Source organism: Pelobates fuscus, chromosome 7 (assembly GCF_036172605.1).
Source record: "Pelobates fuscus isolate aPelFus1 chromosome 7, aPelFus1.pri, whole genome shotgun sequence".
In the NCBI taxonomy this organism is placed as follows: Eukaryota; Metazoa; Chordata; class Amphibia; order Anura; family Pelobatidae; genus Pelobates; species Pelobates fuscus.
This window is the reverse complement of record NC_086323.1, coordinates 174,683,889-174,709,228: the sequence shown is the minus strand read 5'-3', so window position 1 is coordinate 174,709,228 and position 25,340 is coordinate 174,683,889. Positions and strand designations below refer to the sequence as shown.

At 38.3% G+C, this 25,340-nt stretch overlaps 2 protein-coding genes across 2 annotated transcripts in view; one reads left to right on the top strand and one right to left on the bottom strand.

The window, feature by feature from the left end:
- The window catches only part of TIMP4 (TIMP metallopeptidase inhibitor 4), a 41,439-nt gene extending 37,190 nt beyond the window's left edge, over window positions 1–4,249 (top strand). Inside the window, exons 4-5 of the mRNA XM_063427573.1 lie at window positions 922–1,043; window positions 3,598–4,249. Coding sequence (XP_063283643.1) covers window positions 922–1,043; window positions 3,598–3,795 — 320 coding nt within the window. The 3' untranslated portion in view covers window positions 3,796–4,249. The remainder of the gene's footprint in view (window positions 1–921; window positions 1,044–3,597) is intronic.
- SYN2 (synapsin II) overlaps window positions 1–25,340 on the bottom strand; it is a 341,342-nt gene that overhangs the window by 195,413 nt on the left and 120,589 nt on the right. The window contains exons 4-6 of the mRNA XM_063426936.1: window positions 22,225–22,316; window positions 21,406–21,562; window positions 20,092–20,181 (exon numbers count right to left, since the gene is read on the bottom strand). Coding sequence (XP_063283006.1) covers window positions 20,092–20,181; window positions 21,406–21,562; window positions 22,225–22,316 — 339 coding nt within the window. The remainder of the gene's footprint in view (window positions 1–20,091; window positions 20,182–21,405; window positions 21,563–22,224; window positions 22,317–25,340) is intronic.

The window sequence follows — 25,340 nt, the reverse complement described above, 5'->3', positions numbered from 1 at the left end:
CGCGCCCCCTATTTCCTCAAAATGACGAAATACAGTGTTTACATTAGATTGCCTGCAGGGAGCTATAGATCTCACCTGAACAAATACATTAAGCTGTAGTTGTTCAGGTGACTATAGTGTCCCTTTAAGGCAAAGAAGTGGAATATTCTGCAATGACCAAGTGAATATTCTAATCTCAATCAAGCATGCTTTTTACTTGCTGAAAACAAAACTTAAGGCATTAAGACTCAAGACCAAACAACAACTGAAGACAGCTGCATGAAAGGTCTGGCAGAGGATCACAAAGGAGGAAACCAAGTGTTTGGTGATGTCCATGTGTTTCAGACTTCAAGCAGTCATTGCCTTCAAAGGATTCTTGACAAAGTTTAAAATATTAACATTCACTATCGGATGGTGGTACTCCCCATGAAAAGGTTTGTCTTAAGGGGAAAGCTGTACCACGTCAGATAGTAGATGCGGCTCATATGCCAAAATTCTACCGGTGGTTGGAAAAGGCAGCACTGAGGCATTATTCTAGCAGCACAGGAATAGGCACTTAGCAGCAGATACATAGAGGCAAGGGGTCTACCACACAAGACAAAACTAAAGAAGCAGACTGTGCAAACAGGCCTCTCATTTTTTCTGTAGAATTAGATGGAAAATATCAAACATATATATATATATATATATACAACCAAAGACAGTTATGGTGGGGAACAAAGTGATTGAAAACCTCTTCCACCTGAAGTCAGTGGGTAGTCAAATGTATATCTGTCATTGCATCCGTTTTATTTTAAAAATTAATTCTATCTAATGTTAAATAACTAGCAAATTAGTTTATTTCATTATATCCATTTGATACGTTGTCTAGGTAATGATTATATATTATTGCATTTATTTGTCAGATATTTCACCAATAACTTTTCCCCTGCTTTTTTCAAGGTCACATTACTGATGGTAAAGTTTACATCATGCTGTGCAATCTCATTGAACTTTGGGATGACTTGTCCTTTTCACAGAAAAAGAGCTTAAACAATAGATTTCAAATGGGATGTGACTGTAAAGTAAGTGACCACCCCCTCCCAAAAAATCCTCAAAATTATGTTCCTATCCATTGAAACTGAATTCCTTAACATTTACACTTCACGCACGTCTGCCTCCACTAATACAAACACTAATTATCATTTATTGTTCTGCAAATTGAGTGTAAATGTTTCAAATCAAAGAAACACACATGGCATGGCACCATTATTACTTAATCTCAATAAAGTACGTATAGTTCCTAGTCTGACTGGTTTAGCACTTTGGAAGTGTCCTCAGTTGTCAATTTGTTGCCTATTCTGCTGTGCCCAAGTAAATGTAGAAAGATTAGCTAGAGCAATGAATGGGCAGAAGGCCTCCCATCATGACTACATGTGCCGTTACTCAGCTGACACTCTCAGCCTATCACTGCTATCCACTATTAGAGCTCCTGCTTCCGATCGGCACCTGGGGACACTTCTTCAGTGTTAAACCACTGAAAAGCGAAACAGCACAAGTGAATTCCAGGCACCATCACCACTTGATTGAGATGAAGTGATTATGGTACCTGTAGTGTTCTTTTAATTGCCATAGCAACTCCACCAGGGCACTACACAAGGTTCACTCACTGAATGTACAGTCAAACTAGTTGTCCTTCTGTAGCCAGATGGCTTCGATGAGACTCTGCTTGGCTCTGCACATTTTACAAGTAGCTTGTCTCTTCCCCGACATGAGTAATTCCACCCCTTTTTGTCTTGCAAGCAACTCTATTGCATGAGTTTTTGAGGTGAAAGAGAGAGAGAAGGACAGAGAGTGTTAACTACTGCAAAAGCAGCAACAAATTATCAACTCCAGTCAGACTGCCACACAGTAAGGGTGGACATACTGGACTGTCTGGGGAGGGGGGATTTAGGGTGCTGTATTATCTGGGAGTGGTACTCTCACCAGTGGATGTTGAATCACTATTATTGTTTTACCAAGTGTCTTTTTGTCCTAGTGCTGTAAAGCGCTGCGGAATTTGTTGGCGCTATATAAATAAAAACATAATAATATCAGTTTATGTTGATCATTGGTTAAAGGCACTGTTTAATATCAATATGTCCCAATCTCCTTATACCTCTGTGGAGGCTCAGGACTCCTGGCTTGTTCCAGCCCATGCAGTGGTCCTTGAGTTCCCAAGGCTACTGCCCAGTTTAGGGTCATAAGGGAATTGTAGGGAATTGAGTGAATGCAAATTGAACTTGAGATTTAAAGGAACACTTTAGTGTTAAGAATACAAAGATGTTAATTAACCCTTTACTCACTTATCCGATCCCAGTGCCCCTCAGTGCTGTGTTGCGGTCTGCCTCCTCCGACATCATCCGATGGGAGAACCTAATGTGCATGCGTGGCAAGTAACACACACGCTTTAGACCTTCTTCTAAGCAAAGCATTGCCTCAAAGCTTTCCTATGGGGTTTTCTCTGACAGGGTCAAACTCTGTGAAACTCCAGGAAGCTGTTGGACAGCCACTAGAGTCTTAGAAGGGGCCAGGGACAGTGCACCCAAACCACTTCAATGAGATGAACTGGTCTGGTGGTTTATAGTGTCTCCATAGAGTCCATTTTAAGTAAAACTGGAAGACATTCACCAATTCAGCCATGCTTCCAGTTTTGAACTTAAATTTAAAATTCCAAACAATTCTCACTTCCGTGACACACCGGGTTATTTGTTAGTTCTTATTTATCTCTACAGTAAACTAACATTTTCAGCAGCTCATGTTTACCAGTTACTAAATAGTTTTGTAGCAAGTAATTTCTGACTACAAGAAAGGAAATGGGTATCTATTAGTAAACGAATGAATGAATAAAAACATATAATTTTTGAAAATTTCAGAGACCCACATCCAGGTAGTGTAACCACTGTTCCTTCAACTTTGAACTTGCAAATGATTCTGCCAACAGTGTCTGTAGGAACATTCAGTTCCTTTGCTATCTTTTTGTAACCTGTTCCTTGTGAAGAGCAAGTATCTCTTCCCTTAACTTTGTGGACCATTCTTTTGACTTAGCCATATTTTTAACATGCAATCAAAAGTGACCATTAACAAACCCATAGCCAGTTTAGGTATTCCAAGTGTTCCAGCTCAAGCACACCTGGTGCAACTAATGAAAACCTTGATTAGTTGCATCAGGTATGCTTGAGACAACACATGTTTTGCATGTTCGTGCTGTTGTAAGAAGAAGTCTAGAGAAGTCATTACAAGTTTGATTTTCAGTTGAATTTGGGGAAACCACTTGAAAGCATTTGTTATGTTGAGCTATATTAACTGTTTCTGTTTGATGTGTTCATTACAAACAGCTGAAAGTCTGTAAATTTTGACAATAAACCTGATTTTCAATGGGGGTTGAATCATTTTATTAATGGTTAGAGTAGCCGCTGTCCACTCAAATAACTTTGCACAATGTTCACTCACCACGGTTGAATTTCCACTGACCCATGGCTAGTGAGTGAGTGAAATTTTTAAGCCCTTTATGTAAACCTAAATGTCTAATACAAATTGCATGCTACCTTTGTCAGTACAAGCTGGTAAAGTTAATATTCTGTATCCCTTTAAATATAGATTACTACGTGCTACACAATACCTTGTTCAGTTCATGAGCCAAATGAGTGCCTCTGGACAGATTGGCTGATCGAAAGAAGACTGTATGGACAGCAGGCCAAGAGTTACACATGTATAAAGAGGAGTGACGGCTCGTGCAGCTGGTATCGAGGTGGACCGTACATAGGAAAGGAGTTTCTTGGAAACAGTGAGCCCTAGACTTCAGATCTTCCAGAGGCTCATTTGGCCCTTTTTACCAAACACCAAAAGCATGTGGATGTAATATGAAGTTTATTATGAATCTGTTAAGGTCTGCAACAGATTGAATTCTGCAGACACTGTTTTATGGAAATGGTGATGGGATAGAAACTTAAACTTTCTTTTCTTGGTACAAAAGCAGACATATAGGTGCAGTATCTTTAAGGTCACAGAAGCACCTTAAGAAGCTATTCTACAAATTATTTGGCAGATTATTTTCTTGTCTTCCTGTAATTTTTTTATTATTATTATTATAATTCAATTGGTAGGACACATGTGTTTGATAAAGTTATTTCTAAAATTATATATATACAGCTACTGTCATCTTTTTAAGATACAGAAATTGAAAGGTCTACTTTTGTTTGACATGTACCATATATTCATGCCTGTACAGCTGCATTGTAAATTTCAATGGTTCTATTTTTTTTTTCTAGAAATCTTAGAATCACTCATCCCTCTACTACAACATATATAAAATGACATGTAAACATCTAATCCAGAGTTGGACCTATTCACCAAACCGATATTTTGACTAGACAAGTGCAAATTTTAGGGTGAAATTATTCTTGTCAGTTCTACACAATTCCCAGATTCTTAGAGAGATCCTGACCAGAAGTTGTCCATCTGCATCAGCTTCTTCCAGTCAGCTCTCTTTTCAGCTTCTGATGGCTTCAACTGCCAGAAGTCACATCATCTTTCTAGTCATACACTCGAGTACAAAATGGCAGTCTATGAACGGTCAGACAGAATCTTCCTTATAGATATATTTTTAATTTTGCTAATGTTATAGGCATCTATTGCACATTGAGCAAATAGATGAATGCTCCCATCAGCCATCAGTTGCAATGGCTGATGGGAGCATTCATCATCATTCATGAAAAGAGGAGTTTGGCAGAAGCAGTTTAAGGCACTATCTTTTGCAACGTTTTGCCAAAAAGTCAGCTTGCCTCCTTAGCCTTCATTTTTTGTTAAATTCCAACAAAATGTACTCCATGTTCATCTAGCAACAAAGCTTGAGTCTATTAAATGGCAGTTTGAATTAGTCTACACCAAATACCAATACATGAAAATGAACAGTGAATGATTATAAAGCCAATCAATCAAGCCAATCAAACCATTAAAATATAAAAAATAAACAAGCAGTAAAAAAATAAAAATCACAATAAAAGTATATGTGAAATTAATTTTTTTTACCTAAGTGTGATGTGTTTAGCACTATGACAAACTTACACATAAGAACACATAAGTTCAATCATAACGTGAATCACATCAAGCTTAAAAGGGACGGATGCTTTCTGATAGTGATAGTTTTGTATTCTCTCATTAAAAGTAAAATCTATCTATTGATGTATTTACTAGTATTGAAGCATTTATGATCCGTGATGATCTGAAAATGCACATGCATACTTGGGCTTCTGACTAGAAAATGATTTACGAGCTCCTGCTTGTTTGGGCATTAATTTAGTTTTGCTAAATATCATATACACGCACGGGCACTTATGGCACCGATGTACATGTAACCATGAGGGTTAAACTCATTTACACTTTATACTTTGGGAGTGCCATGGTTTCTTTTGTGCCATCATACGATGTACGTACAAATATACTTTAAAAAAGTGGAATATAAAGAAATATAATAGCATAATTAATTATCTGGCTGTGTATAAATTCAGCATATGACAATTCTCCTTTAACCCCTTAAGGACACATGACATGTGTGACATGTCATGATTCCCTTTTATTCCAGACGTTTGGTCCTTAAGGGGTTAAAGGTTTACTCCAACCACCATGGCCATTTTGATGATTTAAAGTGTTCATGGTGGTAGGAGTATGTATTTGCAGTTCTTCAGCTTAAAACACTGCACGTACTGAGTTATTTTTAATTGTGTGATGGGGGCTAGTAAACAATTATCTGGATTCCAGTAAGTATATTTTTTGTAGGTTATATTGCAAAAAATATACTTACAGGGCATATTACACAGAAAAGGTCCCCCACCCGAAGGGTTAATGTAACTTCATATGGTAACTTTATTATTTCACCTATACTGTACCATTTACTGAAATGTTTAATTACAATAAAAAGTGACTATAGTTGCAATTTTAAAATTCACTGGCCCTATATCAATTCACTGTCCGTGTTTCTAGCGCTGGTATTAAACATATCACGTAACCAGTGCTTATTATGTGCCACCTAAAAATATAATGAAGAAAGGAAAAATAGGGATCTCATTAGCAGGACAAAAATGCTTTATCCTGAGTTGCTTCCCCTACAAGTAGTTGCAAAAGGAAGTTGTCAAAAGTGCATATGCATAAATATATAAACAGAATAAATAAAACAAAGCATGATTTTCAGATCATGTAACTTGCTTTTTAAAAGAGGATGTATCTGTATAAATTTGATCATGAGCCACAAATCATTGGAAAAAAGCTATACAGTCCAAGCAAAAGATGATTTAGTTGTTAAACATGGAAAATGTATCCATTAGGTCTCTGATGCAATCATACCACCTCTTCATTGGGATTTATGTAATTAGGACGTGTGGTGCACCTTACATCATTGGTGATACCCCAAATAAGTGGGCCCACCTGGAGAGGTGCGCTCTGGAAATGGGACCGGTCTGCCCAGAGAAGTGGCATGTTGCCAGGTGTACATGCATGCCTTGCTGACTAACAGCCTCCCTATCAGAGCAGACCGTGCAGCGAGCACTGCTGAAGTGCTCACTGCATGATCCTAGAGTCCTCAGCACAATGTAAGTATGTATAATGACATTCTTACATGTGCTGGCTGGGGACAATTTCATGGTGTCCCCCAGAAATGGGAATAGGACCATGAAATCGAGATAGCCCCACTTATATTGAAACAGTAGGCTGGTCTGCGCTATAGAAAATACTATTTAATGTGACCGCAAGCATGTGAATGAGCAAGTATTATATGCAATAAGCTGCAAAAGTGGGGGCAGATATACATTTTAAGGTGTATAAAATGTATGGATATAGGTAAATAGCCTCTTATAATTTCCCTACACAAATATTATTGCTCTTGAATGTGGTACAGTGTATAGCAGGGGTAGGCAACCTTTTAGTAGTACTGTGCCAAAATAAGAGTTTGAAGTCTCTTGGTGTGCCGATCCTCTTTTTTTTAAATAGAGGTGTATAGGTTGCCGTATTGTGCTTGTGTTATTTATAGGTGCTGTAGTTGCTTTGTAATGTTGGATGTGTGTGCATGTGGGCTGTTATATTGTACAGTATATGTTCATGAGTAGTTTGTGGTAGTGTGTATGATACCATGAATATGGGCTGTATATGTGTTGGGCTGCTTGAGGTATTGCATGTGAAAGGCTGCTTGTGGGGTTGTGTGTATGTGGATTCTCAGTGTTCTTGTGGTGATGCAGTGTTTGTGTATGGGCTGTTTAGATTATTTGTATGAGGGTGCAGCTTCTTCTCCAGCTCTGTGTATATCTAGGAATGTGGGTGGCTTCCCTGGGGTGCAGTGGGGAATGGGCTCACCAGATATAGATCAAGGGCAGGAGCTGAAATAGCTTCTGTGGGCTGCTCTACTCCAGTGTGGATTCCCGTTCACAAGTTCCGAGATCAGAGATTACTTCCACTAAGTGGTGCAATGCATAAATTGATACTTGCCCCTCACCACTCAGTTCGCACTAAGGACTCCTGATAGCCTGTTTGGCTCTGGCAGCCTTGAGTGCCGTGCAAAGACACTTCAAGTGCCATGCATGGAACACGTGCCAGAGGTTGCTGACAACTGGTTTGCAAAAAATTAAAAGCATTTTGGCCAGGATTACACTGCTGGTTGTAACATCAGAAGTATTTTACTTGGTGGTCTCATAAGTGCACCTGCTGTACTTCTGTGCATCCTGCAATACTAAGTGCTTGAAATAACCTCTGTTCTAAAAATGTGAAATGCTCACTTTGTACTGAATTTCCTTCATCTGCGTTATGTCTCCAGCTTGAAGTAGTAAGTTATTTTGATAAGTTATAACCCTTTTCATATATTATAACATTGTATAGGCCATTGAGATAGCTTAGTAGGCTAATGCATCATCAGGAGAATCTGTTTAACCCTTAGGTCGCAAATCCTTCCAAGGTAGATAAAATGAGTACCATTAAATTGGGCAATAGTAACAACCCCTGGATGTTGGGGTGAGGTAACTTTTCCAAGACGAACTTGAATGTACTATTCCTGCTTAAATACTTTGTTGTTGTTGTTATTATTATATGTAGTTTAGCTGCAGTGAGTAGTTTTGTTCATGAAAGGACAAAAAAAACCTACAGGTGGTTGTGTATGTGTACTAATGTTGTACAAGCTCTTCCATACAAAGCAATCAGAAAGGCTGTACACATTAATATGCAACATTTAATTCCATTATATGAATCATCAAAAACACTTTGGGATGTAGGAATTTTATATATCTAAAGGAACACTTAGCACCATAGCCACTCTAGCATACTGGTGACCATGCTAGTGGCCCAACTTGGTTTTAAATGGTATGATAATGTACAAGTAGTAGAAAGTAATGTGTGATTCAGCAATATCAATTCAAACTGGAATCAGCATGGACATGTGACAGAGCCAGGTAAGTGTCAAACCATTTGTAATTGGTCTGACAGCTCACAGTTGGACAGCACCAGGGGCTCCTGGCACCATAACCACTACAGTACACTGTAATGGATATAGTGTTTAGAGTACCCCTTTAACACATGAAATGCTGTGTGGTTTGACTATAAGACATTGCTGCCTTTTTCTAATAATTTAATCCATTCTCCCATAACTTACCATATTAGTGCTACAGTTCTTTTTGGAAACATGCAATTTAATCAAATATTTGCTTATTTTAATATTGTTTAAGTGTTTAACCCCTTAAGGACCCCTTAAGGACACATGACATGTGTGACATATTCCAGAAGTTTGGTCCTTAAGGGGTTAAGTGAGTTTTTCCTGTAAATAAAGAGCAGTGGGGTCAATTCAGGATAAAGCATTTTTATTTTTTTTGCTTGTAAAGTTTACATTGGACAGTGGTTATTATGTTCTTAGCAATCTTTATTAGATCCCTTATTTTCTTTATGTTATTTAATACTGACGCTTGGCCCTCTACCATCTATATCAAGGGTAGGCAAACTTTGGCACTCCAGATGTTGTGTTCTACATCTCCTATAATGTCCGTACAGTCACAATGCTGGCAAAATATCAGGGTAGATGTAGTCTACAACATCTGGAATATCAAAATTGCCTACCTCTGATCTATACAACATCTATCTATTGTACAGCGCTATGGAATCTGATGGTGCTATATAAGTAAGCATAAGTAAGAACACTATATAAGAACAATCAAAAGTAAACAAACACAAATAATGGAGGAGCAAAGAAGCATTTAATCATATCCCTAGGTGATTGTACTCTGTAACTGAAATCTCAAAATATCCGAAGTCATGTCATTGGCAGCGTGTTTTGTTGTTTTTTAAACTAGTAATAACTTTGTGGGCGATATAATTTGTGTATACTCTTTGTTACTAAAATAGATGTATAGTAAGAAAAATAAATTGTATCATTTATTAATAAATATTAGCCTGCATTTGTCATCTTGAATCCTGCCAAGAATGTAATGACTGTTATTCTGCATTTTCGATGGAGACAGTATCTGTTATACATGAGTCTTATGTATAGCTCAGAATACTAATGTCCCGTATAAAGTTGTAAAAACTCATCATTTTTCTGATCTTCACTTTTGGTGCTACTGCAGAACCGACAAATTAAAGGGGCACTTCTGACGATGAAGTGGTTTTGGTGCATAGTTGTCTCTTTTTTTTCTGGGGATCTTAAACATTGTGGTTTTTGAGCAAAGGTAATATTTACATTTTGCCTAAACCACATCTACAATGGCTGTGAGACTGACTGCAACTAAAGGCACTTCCTCACTGAAAAATTCTCATAGAGAAGCATTAAATTGGGTGTGTTGACTTCCAGTCATGAGAATGATTTGACGAGAAGCATTGGATTAGACGAAAGTCATCAGAAGTGATTACTTCATCGGAGGTGAAGGAACTGCTTTTTTAATGATTTTTTTTCAACCAAGAAATTCAATATTTGGATTACAATGTTAGAGTGTTCTTTTAATACTGGGATGGAAACTTTTTGTTCACTTATCCTTAATTAGTGTGCACAAATAAATACAACCACAACATTAAAACCTCTGATAGGTGAAGTGAATAACATTGATTATATTGTTACAATGGAACCTGTCAACGTATGGGAGTATATTAGGCAACAACTGAACAGTCCGTTCTTGAATTTCATGTGTTGCAAGCATACAAAATTTAGCAAAGAAAAGATCTGAGTGACTTTGACAAGGGCCAAATAATGATGGCTAGACGACTAGGTAAGAGCATCTTTAGAACAGCAAGTCTTGTGGGATGTTACCAGTATGCAGTAGTTAGTACCTACCAAAAGTGGTGCAAGAAACCAGTGAACCGGCATCAGGGTCATGGGTGCCCAAGGCTCATTGATGCATGTGGAGAGTGAAGGCAAGCCTGCCTGGTCTGATCACACAGAAGAGCTACTGTAGTTCAAATTGCTTAAAAACATAATGCTGGCCATGATAGAAAGGTGTCAAAACACAGTGCATTGATGTTTGCTGCGTATGGGGCTAGATAGCTATAGACGGGTCAAGTTGAAACTCTGTCCATTGCCAATAGCAATGAGAAATGAGCATCAGAGGGGATATGAGCATCAAAGATAAGCATCAGAACTGGACCATGGAGCAATGGAAGAAGTTGCCTGGTCTGATGCATGGCCGGGTGCATGTATGTCATTTACCAGGGGAAGAGATGAATGCAGGCAAGGTGGCAGGCTGGCTGAGTCAATGTTAGGCTCCAATAAATGTACTGCTGAGAAACCTTGGGTCCTGGCAATCATGTGGATGTTACTTTGACACGTAACACCTACCTAGAGATTGTTGCAGACCATGTACACCCCATTCATGGCTTTGCAGTGTCCGTTTTCTGCAAGGTAATGCACCCTGCCTCACTGCGAAAATTCTTCAGGAATGGCTTGAGGAACATGACAAAGCGTTCAAGGTGTTGACTTGGCCTCTAAATTCCCCAGATCTCAATCCAATTGGATCTGCTCAATCTGTTGGCTGTTACGTAGTTACATAGTTACATAGCTGAAAAGAGACTTGCGTCCATCAAGTTCAGCCTTCCTCACATATGTTTTTGCTGTTGATCCAAAAGATGTTCTTGAATCAAATCAATGAAAGCCTCACCTCGCAACTTATTATTATTACTGGTATTTATATAGTGCCAGCATATTCTGTAGCACTTTACAATATTATCACAGGGAGATTTAAAGAAACTGCTGTTAATCTCTTGGTGACAGATACCACAGGACATGTTCAGAAGTCTTGTGGAGTTCAATATAATGGGGTATCTATTTTATTGAAATACATATATAGTTTTATGTAGCAATTTTAGGTTTGATAACAGATATTTATAAAGTCCTAGCATACCAAACTTAGCTTGAAAAAAAAACAAAAAAAAAAACTTTCCTTCCACGAAGTATAAAACCTATAACTAATAAAAACTGTTTTCAATCTATGTTATGTATTTTCGATCTCAGGACAAAAATTAATCAATGCCTTATGTGGGTCACAATAGTATAACATCAAAGAAGAAAAACTCACAGGCACTCCAATTTCAAGTCGTAGGCAGTTTTATTGTGGCAGAATGCAACTCAACGTTTCGACCGGAAAGGTCTTTTTCAAGCTTTCCGGTCGAAACGTTGCGTTGCATTCTGCCACAATAAAACTGCCTACGGCTTGAAATTGGAGTGCCTGTGAGTTTTTCTTCTTGGATTATTGTCCTGGGATTGCTGGTCCTGCTCTGGAGCACCCTTGGCCGTTGGGATTGAGTGCGGTTCTCACCATTTACTCTTCTTAATAGTATAACATCAGTCATAAAACCATATGTTGTGACTGAAACAAAAAATAAAATAAGAAACAAAGGAAAGTAAGTCCTGGATTGAAATCCCCCCACATGAAGTAACATGCAGATGTTATTTCAGTGAATAGAATGTGTAGAAACTTCTTTAACCCCTTAAGGACCGCTGACGGTTCAGGACCGTCAGCGGTAAAACGTGCGTTTGGACCGCTGACGGTCCTGAACCGTCATAACGGTTTTGGGCTACTTACCTGATCGCCGTCGGTCCCACGGCGGCGATCAGCTCTCCTCCCGGTCCAGGGGGGTTGCCTGTCTGCCCGGGCAGCCCCCCCTCGGCAGATCAGGACCCCACGGCCATGTGATCACTCGATCACATGACCGCAATAGGGGTCTTTGTATCTGCCTGCAGGGGGACTGTCTGTGCTGACAGGCAGTCTCCCTGCAAGTAAAAAATCACAAATAAAGTTTTAAAATAAAGTAATAAGTGTGAAAAAAATAATAATATGTGTATATATATATGCTATATATACATGTATTATATCTATATATACCTATATATAATATATGTATATATATCATATATATATAATGTCACACTAAGTGTATTTTTATATTTATATATACGTATATAATTATAAAAATACACTTATATTTAAATTACACACGAATATATACAATATATATAATAACTATATATATGGTATATATATATTATTATAAAATACAAATAATATGTTAATAAAAATAAATAACAAAAAATAAAAATAATTTTTAATAATAAAAAAAAAATTATATATATATATTCAGTTTTATTCTAACAGTATTTTGATATTGATATATATATATTTATATCAAAATACACTTAGAATTTAATGATATATATATCTATGTATAAATAAATAAATAAAAATAATACGAAATATACATATATCCACATACATAATTACATAAATAATTTCATAAATATACACGTAGACGTCAAATATATAAATATGTATATATATTAAAATTCTACGTGCATATTTATGTAATATTTTTACCTAATTAAGTAATTTTAATGATTGCAATTTGAGGGACCTGCCTGCCAACCCAGGCCAAAAGTCCAGATAATTTAATTTGCTAGCACTGTGCTTAACCCTGTAACTTTCTATGACACCCTAAATCCTGTACATGGGGGTACTGTTTTACTCGGGAGACTTCGCTGAACACAAATATTAGTGTTTCAAAACAGTAAAACATATCACAGCGATGATATTGTCAGTGAAAGTGAAGTTTTTTGCATTTTTCACACACAAACAGCTCTTTCACTGAGGATATTATTGCTGTGATATATTTTACTGTTCTGATACACTAATATTTGTGTTCAGCGAAGTCTCCTGAGTATAACAGTACCCCACATGTAGAGGTTTTATAGTGTTTGTGAAAGTTACAGGGTCAAATATAAGGCTTGATTTTACTTTTTTTTTTTTTTATTGAAATTTGTCAGATTGGTTAGGATGCCTTTGAGAGCGTATGGTAGCCAAGGAATGAGAATTAGCCCCATGATGGCATACCATTTGCAAAAGAAGACAACCCAAGGTATTGCAAATGGGGTATGTTCAGCTTTTTTTAGTAGCCACTTAGTCACAAACACCGGCCAAAGTTAGCGTTTTTTGCATTTTTAACACACAAACAAATATAAATGCTAACTTTGGCCAGTGTTTGTGACTAGGTGGCTACTAAAAAAGACTGGACATACCCCATTTTGAATACCCTGGGTTGTCTACTTTAAAAAATATGTACATGTTAGGTGTGTTTCGGGGATTTATGACAGATAACGGTGTAACAATGTCACTATTGATACATTTAAAATATATATATATTGAAACAGCAATTTCCTACTTGTATTTATAGGCCTATAACTTGCAAAAAAAAAGCAATAAAGCATGTAAACACTGGGTGTTTTTAAACTCGGGACAAAATTTTGAATCTATTTAGCAGTTTTTTTCATTAGCTTTTGTAGATAAGTAAAATATTTTTCAAGTAAAAGTCCAAAAACATGTTTTTTTTTTATTTTTCACCATATTTTATTATTTTTTTTAAATACAATATATGACATAATATAAATACTGGTATGTAAAGAAAGCCCTTCTTGTCGTGAAAAAAACAATATATAACTTGTATGGGAACCGTAAATGAGAGAGCGGAAAATTACAGCTAAACACAAACACCACAAAAGTGTTAAAACTGCTCTGGTCCTTAACGCAGGGCCGCCATCAGGGGGTGACAACCATGACTGTTGTCATGGGCCCGGCAGTCCTGGGGGGCCCAGGCACCCAGGCCCCCCATTCCCAATGTGCATACATATATATAGCAGTTATCGCTATATACATGTGTTTTGGCAGTGGCAGAACTACCTGAGGGGGCCCATCGGGTGGCCCATGCACTTAGGGCCACCCGATGGGCATATCTCTGAAGGGGCCCGATCAGTGCCGTGGATTTTTAATAGCTAGTCCGGGCCCCTTTAAGGATCCTGGCACTAGCAGTGCTGGGAGGAAATGAGCTCACTTCCTCCCAGCTAACACCCGCGCGGGAGGAAGCACCGGAGAGTGTGAAGAGTAGAGGAGGACAGCCAGACCCACACCAGCCCCAGGCCCCCAGCCAGCAGAGTCCACCCTCCTGCAGTCTAAAGGTAAGAAACAGGAGGGTGGGAGGAAGCATTGGGGAGAGTGAAGAGGAGGACAGAGTCAGACCCACACTCACATCAGCCCCAGCCAGCAGAGTCCACCCTCCTGCAGCCTAAAGGTAAAAACATGAGGGTGGGAGGAGAGGAGGACAGAGTCAGACCCACACTCACATCAGCCCCAGCCAGCAGAGTCCACCCTCCTGCAGCCTAAAGGTAAGAAACAGGAGGGTGGTTAAAAAAAAGTGTCAGTGTGTCTGTATCTATGTGTACCTAAATGTGTGTGTGTCTGTCTGTATCTATGTGTACCTAAATGTGTGTGTGTCTGTCTGTATCTATGTGTACCTAAATGTGTGTGTGTCTGTCTGTATCTATGTGTACCTAAATGTGTGTGTGTCTGTCTGTATCTATGTATCTATCAGTGTGTGTGTATCTATGTGTACCTGAGAGTGTGTGTGTCTGTCTGTATCTATGTGTACCTGAGAGTGTGTGTGTCTGTCTGTATCTATGTGTACCTGAGAGTGTGGGTGTCTGTCTGTATCTATGTGTACCTGAGAGTGTGTGTGTCTGTCTGTATCTATGTGTACCTGAGAGTGTGGGTGTCTGTCTGTATCTATGTGTACCTGAGAGTGTGTGTGTCTGTCTGTATCTATGTATCTATCAGTGTGTGTGTATCTATGTGTACCTGAGAGTGTGTGTGTCTGTCTGTATCTATGTGTACCTGAGAGTGTGGGTGTCTGTCTGTATCTATGTATCTATCAGTGTGTGTATCTATGTGTACCTGAGTGTGTGGGTGTCTGTCTGTATCTATGTATCTATCAGTGTGTGTATCTATGTGTTTGTTTGTATCTGGTTGGTAGTGTGCACCTGAGTGTATGTTTTTGTTATTGTTTTATTCTTTGATTTTTTTTATAGCAGTGCTGCAGCTTTTATGTTCATGGTTTTCTAGTGTCTGTGCTTTTGATTTTTACATACACTTTTTGTCCACAATCATTTTCACTACTTAGTTGATATTCCCCATTTATTTTAGTTTTGGCTCTATTTAAATGTTTAAACAGATTGTTAGTTTGTTTTGGTAACTTTGTTGTAATGTATATCTTTTCTATTTGGCGCTGCCTGTCCATGTTGTGTACGTTTTTATCTTGCATAGCCTGTCTTATATTTTATTATGTGCATGGCCCATTTTCGGTCGTTTGTATTTATTTTTTTAAAGTGTGTTAATTAGTGCAATACATAATTTATATATATATATATATATATATATATATATAATATTTTGCTGGAGCGCTCACGCTTTCTTTGTTTTCTGAGATTCTCAACTAAAGCTGTGTTAATCTGCCTATAGAATTGATTACTTTATTGTTGTTTTTCTACATTTTTACACATATATTTTATTTAAATTTAGTTTTTACGTGTATCTGTTTATGTGTATGTATGTATCTGTGTCAATGTGCACCTGAGTGTGTATCTCTGTGTGCGTGTATCTGTGTGTCTGTATCTGTGTGTCAGTGTGTGTGTGTGTGTGTGTGTGTGTGTGTCAGTGTGTGTGTGTGTGTAACCGTGTCTGTATATTTCCATGTATGTCAATGCATGTGCCTGTATCTCCTATGTGTGTGCATGTATGTATATCAGTGTGTGTATGTGTCTGTGTGTCAGTTTGCACCGGAATGTGTCTGTGTATATGTTTGTATGTCTATGTATCTATGTCAGTGTGAACCTGAGTATATATGTGTGTGTAACTATGTGCCAATATGTGTAACTGTGTGTCTGTGTATTTGCATGTATGTCAGGGTGTGTATCTATCTGTGTGTGTATACACTACAGACAAATGCACGCTTGCATTCAAACACCAACATTCAAATACACACATGCTCCATTCAATACCATGTTTATATTCAAACACACATACACTGCTGAGTGCTAAATACAGCCCTGCAAATTGTAGATCCCCAGCTAGCAAAGCATTCTGGGACTTACAACAGATTCAGAACTACATTTGGCCACTTTACACACACTGCATCCACTAAACACACACTGTGCATTGACTACATACACACAGAGACTCTGCATTCACTCTACACACATACAGCATCCTTGTGGGCAGATTCAAGGACAGCCCTGTGGGCGGACTCGTGAGTGGGCTCTAGGGGCCCAGACCTTGAACTTTGTCAGGGGCCCCAAAATTTCTGATGGCAGCCCTGCCTTAACGTACAAACATCGCAAAAACAGGCCGGTCCTGAAGGGGTTAAGCACAAACAGTGGAGATTTTGTTTATTTTTCCATTTTAATATTTAAAGGAGCACTATAGGGTAAGGAACACAAAGATGTATTCCTGACCCTATAGTGCTAAACCCACCATTTAGGTGGCTTCCCATAGGGAAAGCATTGGATTGGCTAAAATCAGCATGGGGCGGAAATGCCATTCCTCAATGCATCTCTATGAGGAAAATTCAGCGTCTCCATGCAGAACGTGGGGATGCTGAACAGCAGGGCTGCTTACTGTGCCGCCCTGAGCCAGGAAGCCCCTCCAGTGGCCATGTGAGGAGTGGCCACTTGGAGGTGTCCCTGGGGGCAATGTAAACACTGCCTTCTCTCTGAAAAGGCAGTGTTTACATGAAAATGCCTGAAGGGAGATATTCACCAGAAAAACTACATTAAGCTGTAGTTGGTTTGGTGACTATAGTGTCCCTTTAATGCTATGATATATTTTCATTTAGGGCAGGCATTTTTATCCAGTTTGCTGCAAGCCAAGTCAAAGTGTGCCATGAACACATTAACTAACTAGAAGTGTAAATATTTCTCTAGGGCTGCAAGTAAATATGACACACATAAGCTGTGGATGAAGGTACAAAAATTAGTAGTTATGCCTTGGATGTTTTAGAGAAATGACTGGAAAACACTGATACGACTGTATCAAAAAACCTATCTATACTTAAAAACATTGTATGATATGTTTGGGTGTAGTGAATAAAAAGATAGCAAAGGTGCCATAATGGTTTTAGTCATTTATATACACAGAGACCAGGAAAAAAAACATGATGTGGCTGAATTTAGATTGAAACACTACGAACTTTGTGAGAGATTGACAACTAAGTTGCAAAATGTAGGTCAAAACAAGAGTTTAAAAAAAAAAAAAGTAATGGAGATGGGTCTTCAGAATTAAATGACAAATTATGAATTATTGAGCAGAAACTATTTTAAGAGACAACTAAAATTTAAACATTTTAATTATATATGTACAAATCAGGTTTTGTAAAAAATATTAAAAATAAAATATTCAGCAAATAGGGAATATGATGATTGTACCAGTAACACACACCAAATACTATAACCGTATACCTATTAAAGGAGAAATAATCAATGTGTACCTGTCATGGTCATAGTACAAATCAAAGTACGTTAAAAAACATCTATCCATCATGCTTGCAGAATTGCTACCAAATATATAGATGGTCTTAAAAAACTTGGATGACCTCCACTCCCCAGACACAATTTCCTTACAGAGTCTGGGGGCTACACTTCTGTAACAACCAGCTATGGTCTGCCCTCACTGCTCCATGACACCAAAACAGTCAGTCACTCCATTCCTATACTTACCATAGCAATCACACCACATGTGCTGTAGTTGTTATGGATGGAAAGCAGATGGACCTCCTGGAAGAGGCCCTTTCTGGTCTCCTTGTCAATCAATTCGTCAGGATATAGTCTATGCTGAACAATTGATTGACAGGTGTGAAAAAAAAAACTTTTTTTAAATAAGGCTTTTCCCAATCTATACCTTTGCTAGCAAAACTACAAATGAATTGTCATGTTCTTTCCAACAGCATGAGTAGTTTGAGTGGGGTTGCCAGGTCTCTCTTACAAGTAGTTATCTGGCTCAACATGCAGAGTAAATAGGAAGCAGGGTCAATCAAACACTCTCCACTGATCAAATGTTTTACAACACCTCCATTTCCCCAGTTTGTAATTAAATTTAAGCTATTAGAGTCCTGTAAACGACCTGAAATATTACAAACATAAGCAGAAAACTGTCAGAGTTTTAAACCAGAAAATAATGTAAATTTTATAGTTATAAACAAAACCCTTTTTGGGAACAAGTAATACGTTAATATTACACCTGTTCTACAGCAATGACTGTAAATTAAGCCTTGAACATTGATACCTGCAATTCCTACTGGTGGCACAAATATTGCTGGTAACTTCCAAGTCTGCATAAAATCAGTGTTTGAACAGACTGTGACACCTTCTATATTCAGACAGTAGTGAACTAAATTAAGTAGTATATTGCTATCGTAACGGAGAAAAAAAAAAGGCAATTTGATTGAAAAAGACAATTTGTTATTTCTGAAAAACTAGCTTGATTGAGGAGTAAATGATAAAAGTCAAAATACTGTAATTACTGTATAGCATACACTCACTGGTCTTCTTAATTTAATGCTTTTTGTTTTTCCAAAAGCTCTCAGATAGGGAATGAAAAGTTAATATACTATCATTATAATACACCTACTGAAGGGCAGGCTAATTGAGATGTTGTCTGTTCTCAGCACTCTCTTGTGACTTGTTTTTTGCTCTCATTATAATATTATATATATATATATATATATATATATATATATATATATATATATATATATATATATATATATATATATTACAATTTATTTATTAAGGGCAGACATACAGAAACTAAAAACAAGCATGGTTTTTCACTTAAGTAAGATTTTTTGGGAAATCAAAGTGAATTTCAAATTTAAGGCCAAAATAGATGAATTGGAATAATTTTTAAAATCAACTATGCTTCTAGTTCAACTATTGTGTTTTAAAGTGAAAACGGTTAGAATAAGGGGCACTGTCTTGCAGAAGTCCTCAAATTCAGGGTGATATTTAGTGGAAAAAGCTGAAAAAATGAAAAAAAATATAGGGCAGTATGTCAAAACTTCAGATTAAAGAAAAAAAGAGATAAATTTACAGTGTAAGGAGCTATCCGCCTGTAGATATAGGTCTGAGGTCTTAATCCAAAGAAGTGTAGGATGGGTATGTAACATACACAGAATAAAAATACCAAAATAGTGTAGTATGTCAGGAAACCATTATAAATAATAAATATTGTATAAGTGCACATTCACATTTATGGGAGCCTTTAGATGGCTTCTTGTAGAAGTCCTGGAGTGGAATAAACCCCACTCTGGGATATATGTGCAGAATACTCTCTGGGGAATAGGTAGATAAAATCCTCACCGTGGGTATAAAAACAGAAAATAAAATATGGTGCAGACTGTGTGGATTAAAAAGGCATTACACAGTAGGAGACGTACTCACTTTATGCTCACTTTTAGGTGGTATGTTCCCTACCAGGGAAAGTGATGTTCCACTGCCAGGGAAATTAGGAAGGTCCAAAAGTCTAATATAGTGTAAACTTTATTATAACAATAGAAAGAAAAGAGAATAAAATAGTGCTTAACATGTTTCACCCAATGGGTAGGTTTTAAGTACATACATTATTGCGGTTTTGAAAATCACTTTGAATCCATGTTGAATTCCTGACAATTCTCTCTTTAGTGAATAACCATAAAGGTGTTCCCTAATTGTAGATGTGTGCTGCTCACACGTTAACATTACATTTCTCCTTCCAGAACCATTCTTACCATCTCTTTGTGATTTGGATAGTATGTCTGGTCGATTAATGGAAATTTTTCAGGTCCCATCTTTTTGTAAGCAGATATGAGTTGGGCAAACTGAAAAATATCAATGAGATAAAAAGAAAGTTTAAAAATATTTATTTTCAAATACTTGCACATAGAATGTCACAGAATTATATAAATGTAAAATGTAATCTACGAAGCTCACAAAAAGACAACATTATCCAAAACATGAAAAACATATATACATAAAGTATTTTATTATATACACCTCTGGGGTCCATTTAACTTTAGAGCCTGAAAGCCAGTCTCTAAGGAAAAATCATTCAGACATTTCCCAGTGTTAGAACAGGTGGGTGTCACCAAGATAAGATACCCACCTGTTTTAGAGCTACAACTTTCGAAATACTTTACCCATAACATCTGGGCATTTGGCTTTAGCCTCCTGGTCTAGAACATCATCAAGTCCAAAAGTCCAAGAATAGTTATCTTTATTAAGTACACTGTGGGTAGCTATATAGGGAGTGTTTGTATGCATTTTTTAACTTCTGCATACAGTACAAATAAACACTAATTTTAGGTACTTTAATCCTGGTTGGTATAATAAATATTGAGTTTTATAGGAAAATCGAGTAGCTATGTTTTATAATTTAAGTAGAAACCAGGACCACTATAGGCACCCAGATCACTTCAGCTCAATGAAGTGGTCTGGGTGCCAGGTCCATCTTGGGTTAACCCTGCCTGCTGTAAACATAGCATTTTCAGAGAAATTGCTATGTTTACATATGGGTTAATCCAGTCTCTAGTGGCTGTCTCATTGACAGCCGCTAGAGGCACTTCCGCACTTCTCACTGTGATTTTCAGTTCTCATTCACTGTTTACACTGTTAGTTATCAAAGAGGTTTACATTCTGCTAGTTGTAGTTGTATCTAGATCTTGCCAGTTACCAGGGGGTACATACACATCTAATTACCATTGTAGATTGTAAAACCTTGTTCGATATAAGTGGAGTCCAGATCGTGTTAGTTACCTGTGAGGTCCCTAGGTAAGTATATTATACCCAAACCTGTCTCAGAAGACAAGCGCCTTAGAAAAATCAGACCCAAAGTCAAGAAAATAAATATTTAATTCAGAAGTACTGGATTTAAAAGAAAGTGTTTCATATTAAATACACCCACACCCTCAAACAAAGTGAACCATCTTACATTAAAAATGATCAAAAAACATTTACAGCTATTATTAAATAATCCCATGGACACGTTTATTCCGCGCTCTAGTTGATTTTATGTTGCATATGGTGCAGAACATTTGCTCACTTACCACCCATGGCTTATCAGAGAAGTTGTAAACGGATTCCAGAGAATTTATGCTAGGGATTCCGGCATATTGCATTCCAATGATGAGGTTACGGAAGTCTTCATTCTCGGCCATGCTAAAGGAATGTTGTCGAATAAGGACAAAATCTGGTCTGAATGACCTACAATTAAAAACAAATATGTACATTTGTAAATATAGGTAGCTGGTTGATTAAAAAAAAATAAAACAGATTAAAATATGTGCACTTACACATAATATTGGAAAAAATATATGAACAAAAAATGTTCTAGCTTCCCACCATTGCCCTGTAGCAATAATACCCCTTTAATATATATACATACTGGACACTGTTCTTTTAAGTTTGTATCTATCTCTCTTCTGTTATCACCCAATCTGCCTCTTTACCTCGCCAGTCCTTTCGGTGTTTCTGTGCTACCCTGTATCCTTTACCTCTGTATTGCTGCCGCCTCTCAAAAATCCCCTAATTACTGGCCCCTGCCTCACATGTTCCTTAGTAATCATGTCCTTACACTGTGTCACTACTGCCCTTGCCTCTACTCTGTCTCTATTACCTATCCATTTTCTGTTTATCTACTAAAGCCCCCATCATTTTTGTGTCCTTTCATTGTCCTATGCCTTTTCTGACCTACTTTACCTACATGTTCTCTTTATCTGTCTATTTTTTTCTTAATTCAATGATCCCTATATTAGACTGTCTCGCTGTGGCTGCACAGACCTTCTCTCTCAGGCCCTCTCCTGTTTACTCCTTTATTTTAATAATTATTGACTCTTTTAGATTAATGAATGCAGATTTATGTTTACCTGTCTATTTTTGTCCCGTTGCGAACCATTTGCAAATCTACAGCGTAAGTGCCATCGGAATGTGCAACGAGATTGATTTCTGTAAATTCAGCCTTAATTAAAAAAAAAAAGAATTATATTAAGAAACCAGCATTTTTAATGAAAGTTTCCCTGTGGGAAGAAGAAAATGGATTAGAGCATGCTGACCTACTGTCCTTGTAATGTTTGCTTTCACGGAATAAGCTGAAGGTTCACCTTACTTATTTTTAACCACATTGAGCTGAGTTGGTCTCTGCTATCTTCAAATGGATTTCATTAAAGCAGTGAGATTTGTTTGAAACTAGTTTCAGCCAGGGCCATCATCAGAGGTTGAAAGCTGGTATTCCATCACGGGGCCGACTGTGCCCTAGTACCTGCTAGTCCTATATGGCCCAGCTCGGAAGATATACATATCAACCCTAGCCAAGCTGCATTATGGAGGTGGAGACGGCACTTTCGGCAGTACAGAAGCCTACAATGCTCTCTGGCAAGTGATGTCAGATCACTTCATCCTCGTGCAAGAAGGTAGGCACGTGGAAGGGCAAGGAAAGCCCAACAGTACCTACAGTCCCACTGGACCAGAGGGGAGTCAGCCTCCTACAGCACACGGGTAAGCAAAGAGGAGGATGTCCACACCAGAGCAAAATATAAGTGTGCGTCTCAGACTTTATATGCGTATAGCAGTGTGTATGTGACATTGTGTTCCTATGTATGTATGTATCAGCATGTATGTGTGTGGCATTGTGTAGATTTTTATGGTAGTGTACATATATGTGTGTATATCTGGGTCTGTGTTGGGGAGCAGTTTTGCAAGTGGACCCAAGAGTTCTACTGACATCAAGGGTTCTGTTGGACCCAAGAGTTCTGGTGTAATGATATTGCATACTACTTTAAAAATAAAACAAAAAATAAAATATGACATTTTAAATTGATTATTTTTAAAGCTATTCTACTAATTCTTAATGTTTCTACTGTGGGTTTTTTGTGCCCTTACAGTTTTTGCCTGACTCCAGAAAATATTTACCTTACTGACTAGAGGAAATACCAGCTTATGATTAAGCTCCTTGAACTCTGTTTACATTGTATTCTTGATCAAAACTTGGCAGCAATAACCCCTTCAGGACCTGGTTAACAGTTGCATGTTAAGGACCAGGGCTGTTTTAACACTTTTGTGTTTGCTGTAATTTTCCTCTCTCTCATTTACTGTTCCCACACAAACTTAGCAGTTGCGTGTGGGAGTATGCTGGTCAGGAGGCGCCTAGCGTAGTGCGGCAGTTCTTCTGCTGTAATTGCTTGTGGGATTCCTCTGATTTTAATGTGTGTTCGCCTTTGTCAATCTTCTATGGTCGTCATTTTAAGTGCCATGATTTTTTGGTGATGCTGTATGTGTTGTACCTGATCTTCCAGCGTTGTCAGGTGTGTTTTGACTTCCACCACGTCTTGTTCTGTGGCAGTTACCCGGTCTGTGACCGTTTGCACCTCCGTTTTGAGCCTGTGTATGTCAGCGAGTAGGAGTTTGAGATCGCCTTTGGTGGCCGGTGCAGCGTCATCTGGGGCTTCGGGCTGTGGTGTCAGCGTGGTCTGTATGGCCGGCTGGGCCTCTGATCTGCCCTGCTATGTTTGTGGAGTGCGGTCTGACTCCCAGTCATCTCCCGTGGGCCTAGGAGCGGGACGTGGCTGCGCGGGGCGTTGTAACAGCGCGCCTATGTATCTGCTGTCCGCCGCAGGTTTTTGGGACCTGCGCCCCATTGCCGGTGAGGGAGCTGGTGGTTCCGTAGGTGTGGGGATTAGTGGGTGCCCCCCTCTCTCTAACCTTGGTCGGAGCAGGAAGTCCTCCAGGTCTCGGATAGTCGGCGCGAGGTAGGCCCCGGTTTTGCGTTTCCGCTTAGGGAGCTTCTGCGGGTGTAAAAACGGCATCGATCGGTGCCTCTTGTCTTTCTGTCCCCATCTCTGAGGGTTGTAGGGCTGGATGGGTGCCCGTTTCAGTGATTTTGCCCAGATTCAGTGAGTACGGTTAGGAGACTGTAGAAATGGCGTCTGGTGCCATGCGATGGCAAGCCCCGCCCCCCCTTTAGGACATTTTTGAAGCCGGAAAATGTATTTTACCCCCATCAAACCATTTATTTTTTAAAAGTAGACAACCCAGGATATTTCAAATGGTGGTATTTTAACACTTTTCATGCATTGAATTTACCACCAGCCTTTGTCAAACTTTTGGGTAGAATTTTTTTTTTTTCACACACATTGTACTTCAGCTTGACAAAGATCTTTTTGGGGTCGAATCGTTGCTGTTGTGGTTCTCAATAAAGTGCCTGTCTTGAACCAAGGAGTGCCTGGAACCCTATTATTTTACTAATGTTTGGAAATCTGGTGTTTGATTCCGGCTCAGCAAGCACCCTGGCTCAGCTTTGTGGGAGTGAGTGCAGTTCCACATATACTATTCAACACATTGTACTTTAGGCATGAATTAACAGATCCTGTTATCTATCATTGCCAAATAACACCCCGATATGTGTTAAGCAACATCAGAGTACAGTTACTGGGTTTGTTGGGTTGTTTGGGGCTAAAAGGCCATGATAGAGCCTTGTGCATGTCCGTTTTTCAACTTGATATATAGGTATGCTTGGCCTATCTTCAGTTTGGCGTATTGTTGCATCCCCCAGTTAATGTTAACATCATGAAAGTATATATTTTCATGAAGCAGACATGCCAGGGTATTGTATATGTGTTTTAACATCCTTCCCCCAAGCATTGTGCTCAAATAATTTCAGAGAACGTGCATGGTGGTAATTTTTTAATTCTGCTTTTTGATTTTAGCCAGTTGGTTATATGTTACTGCCAGAAAACACCCCAGTTTGTTTTCTGCAAAGTCCCCTGAGTACACCTATGCCCCCCTATGCATTGGTTTGCCATGATTGTACAGCTGAATATTTTACAGCTACTATATTTATAGTAGAATATAGTTTGCTTGCTTTGCTGTTGAGTGTGGTGCATTTTACATCCACCAAGTAGAAGTTATGGTTTTAAAGTATATATTTGTATGAAGTAGACATCCAAGGTTATAGAAAATGGGGTGTTTTGACTTCTTTCCCCCAATC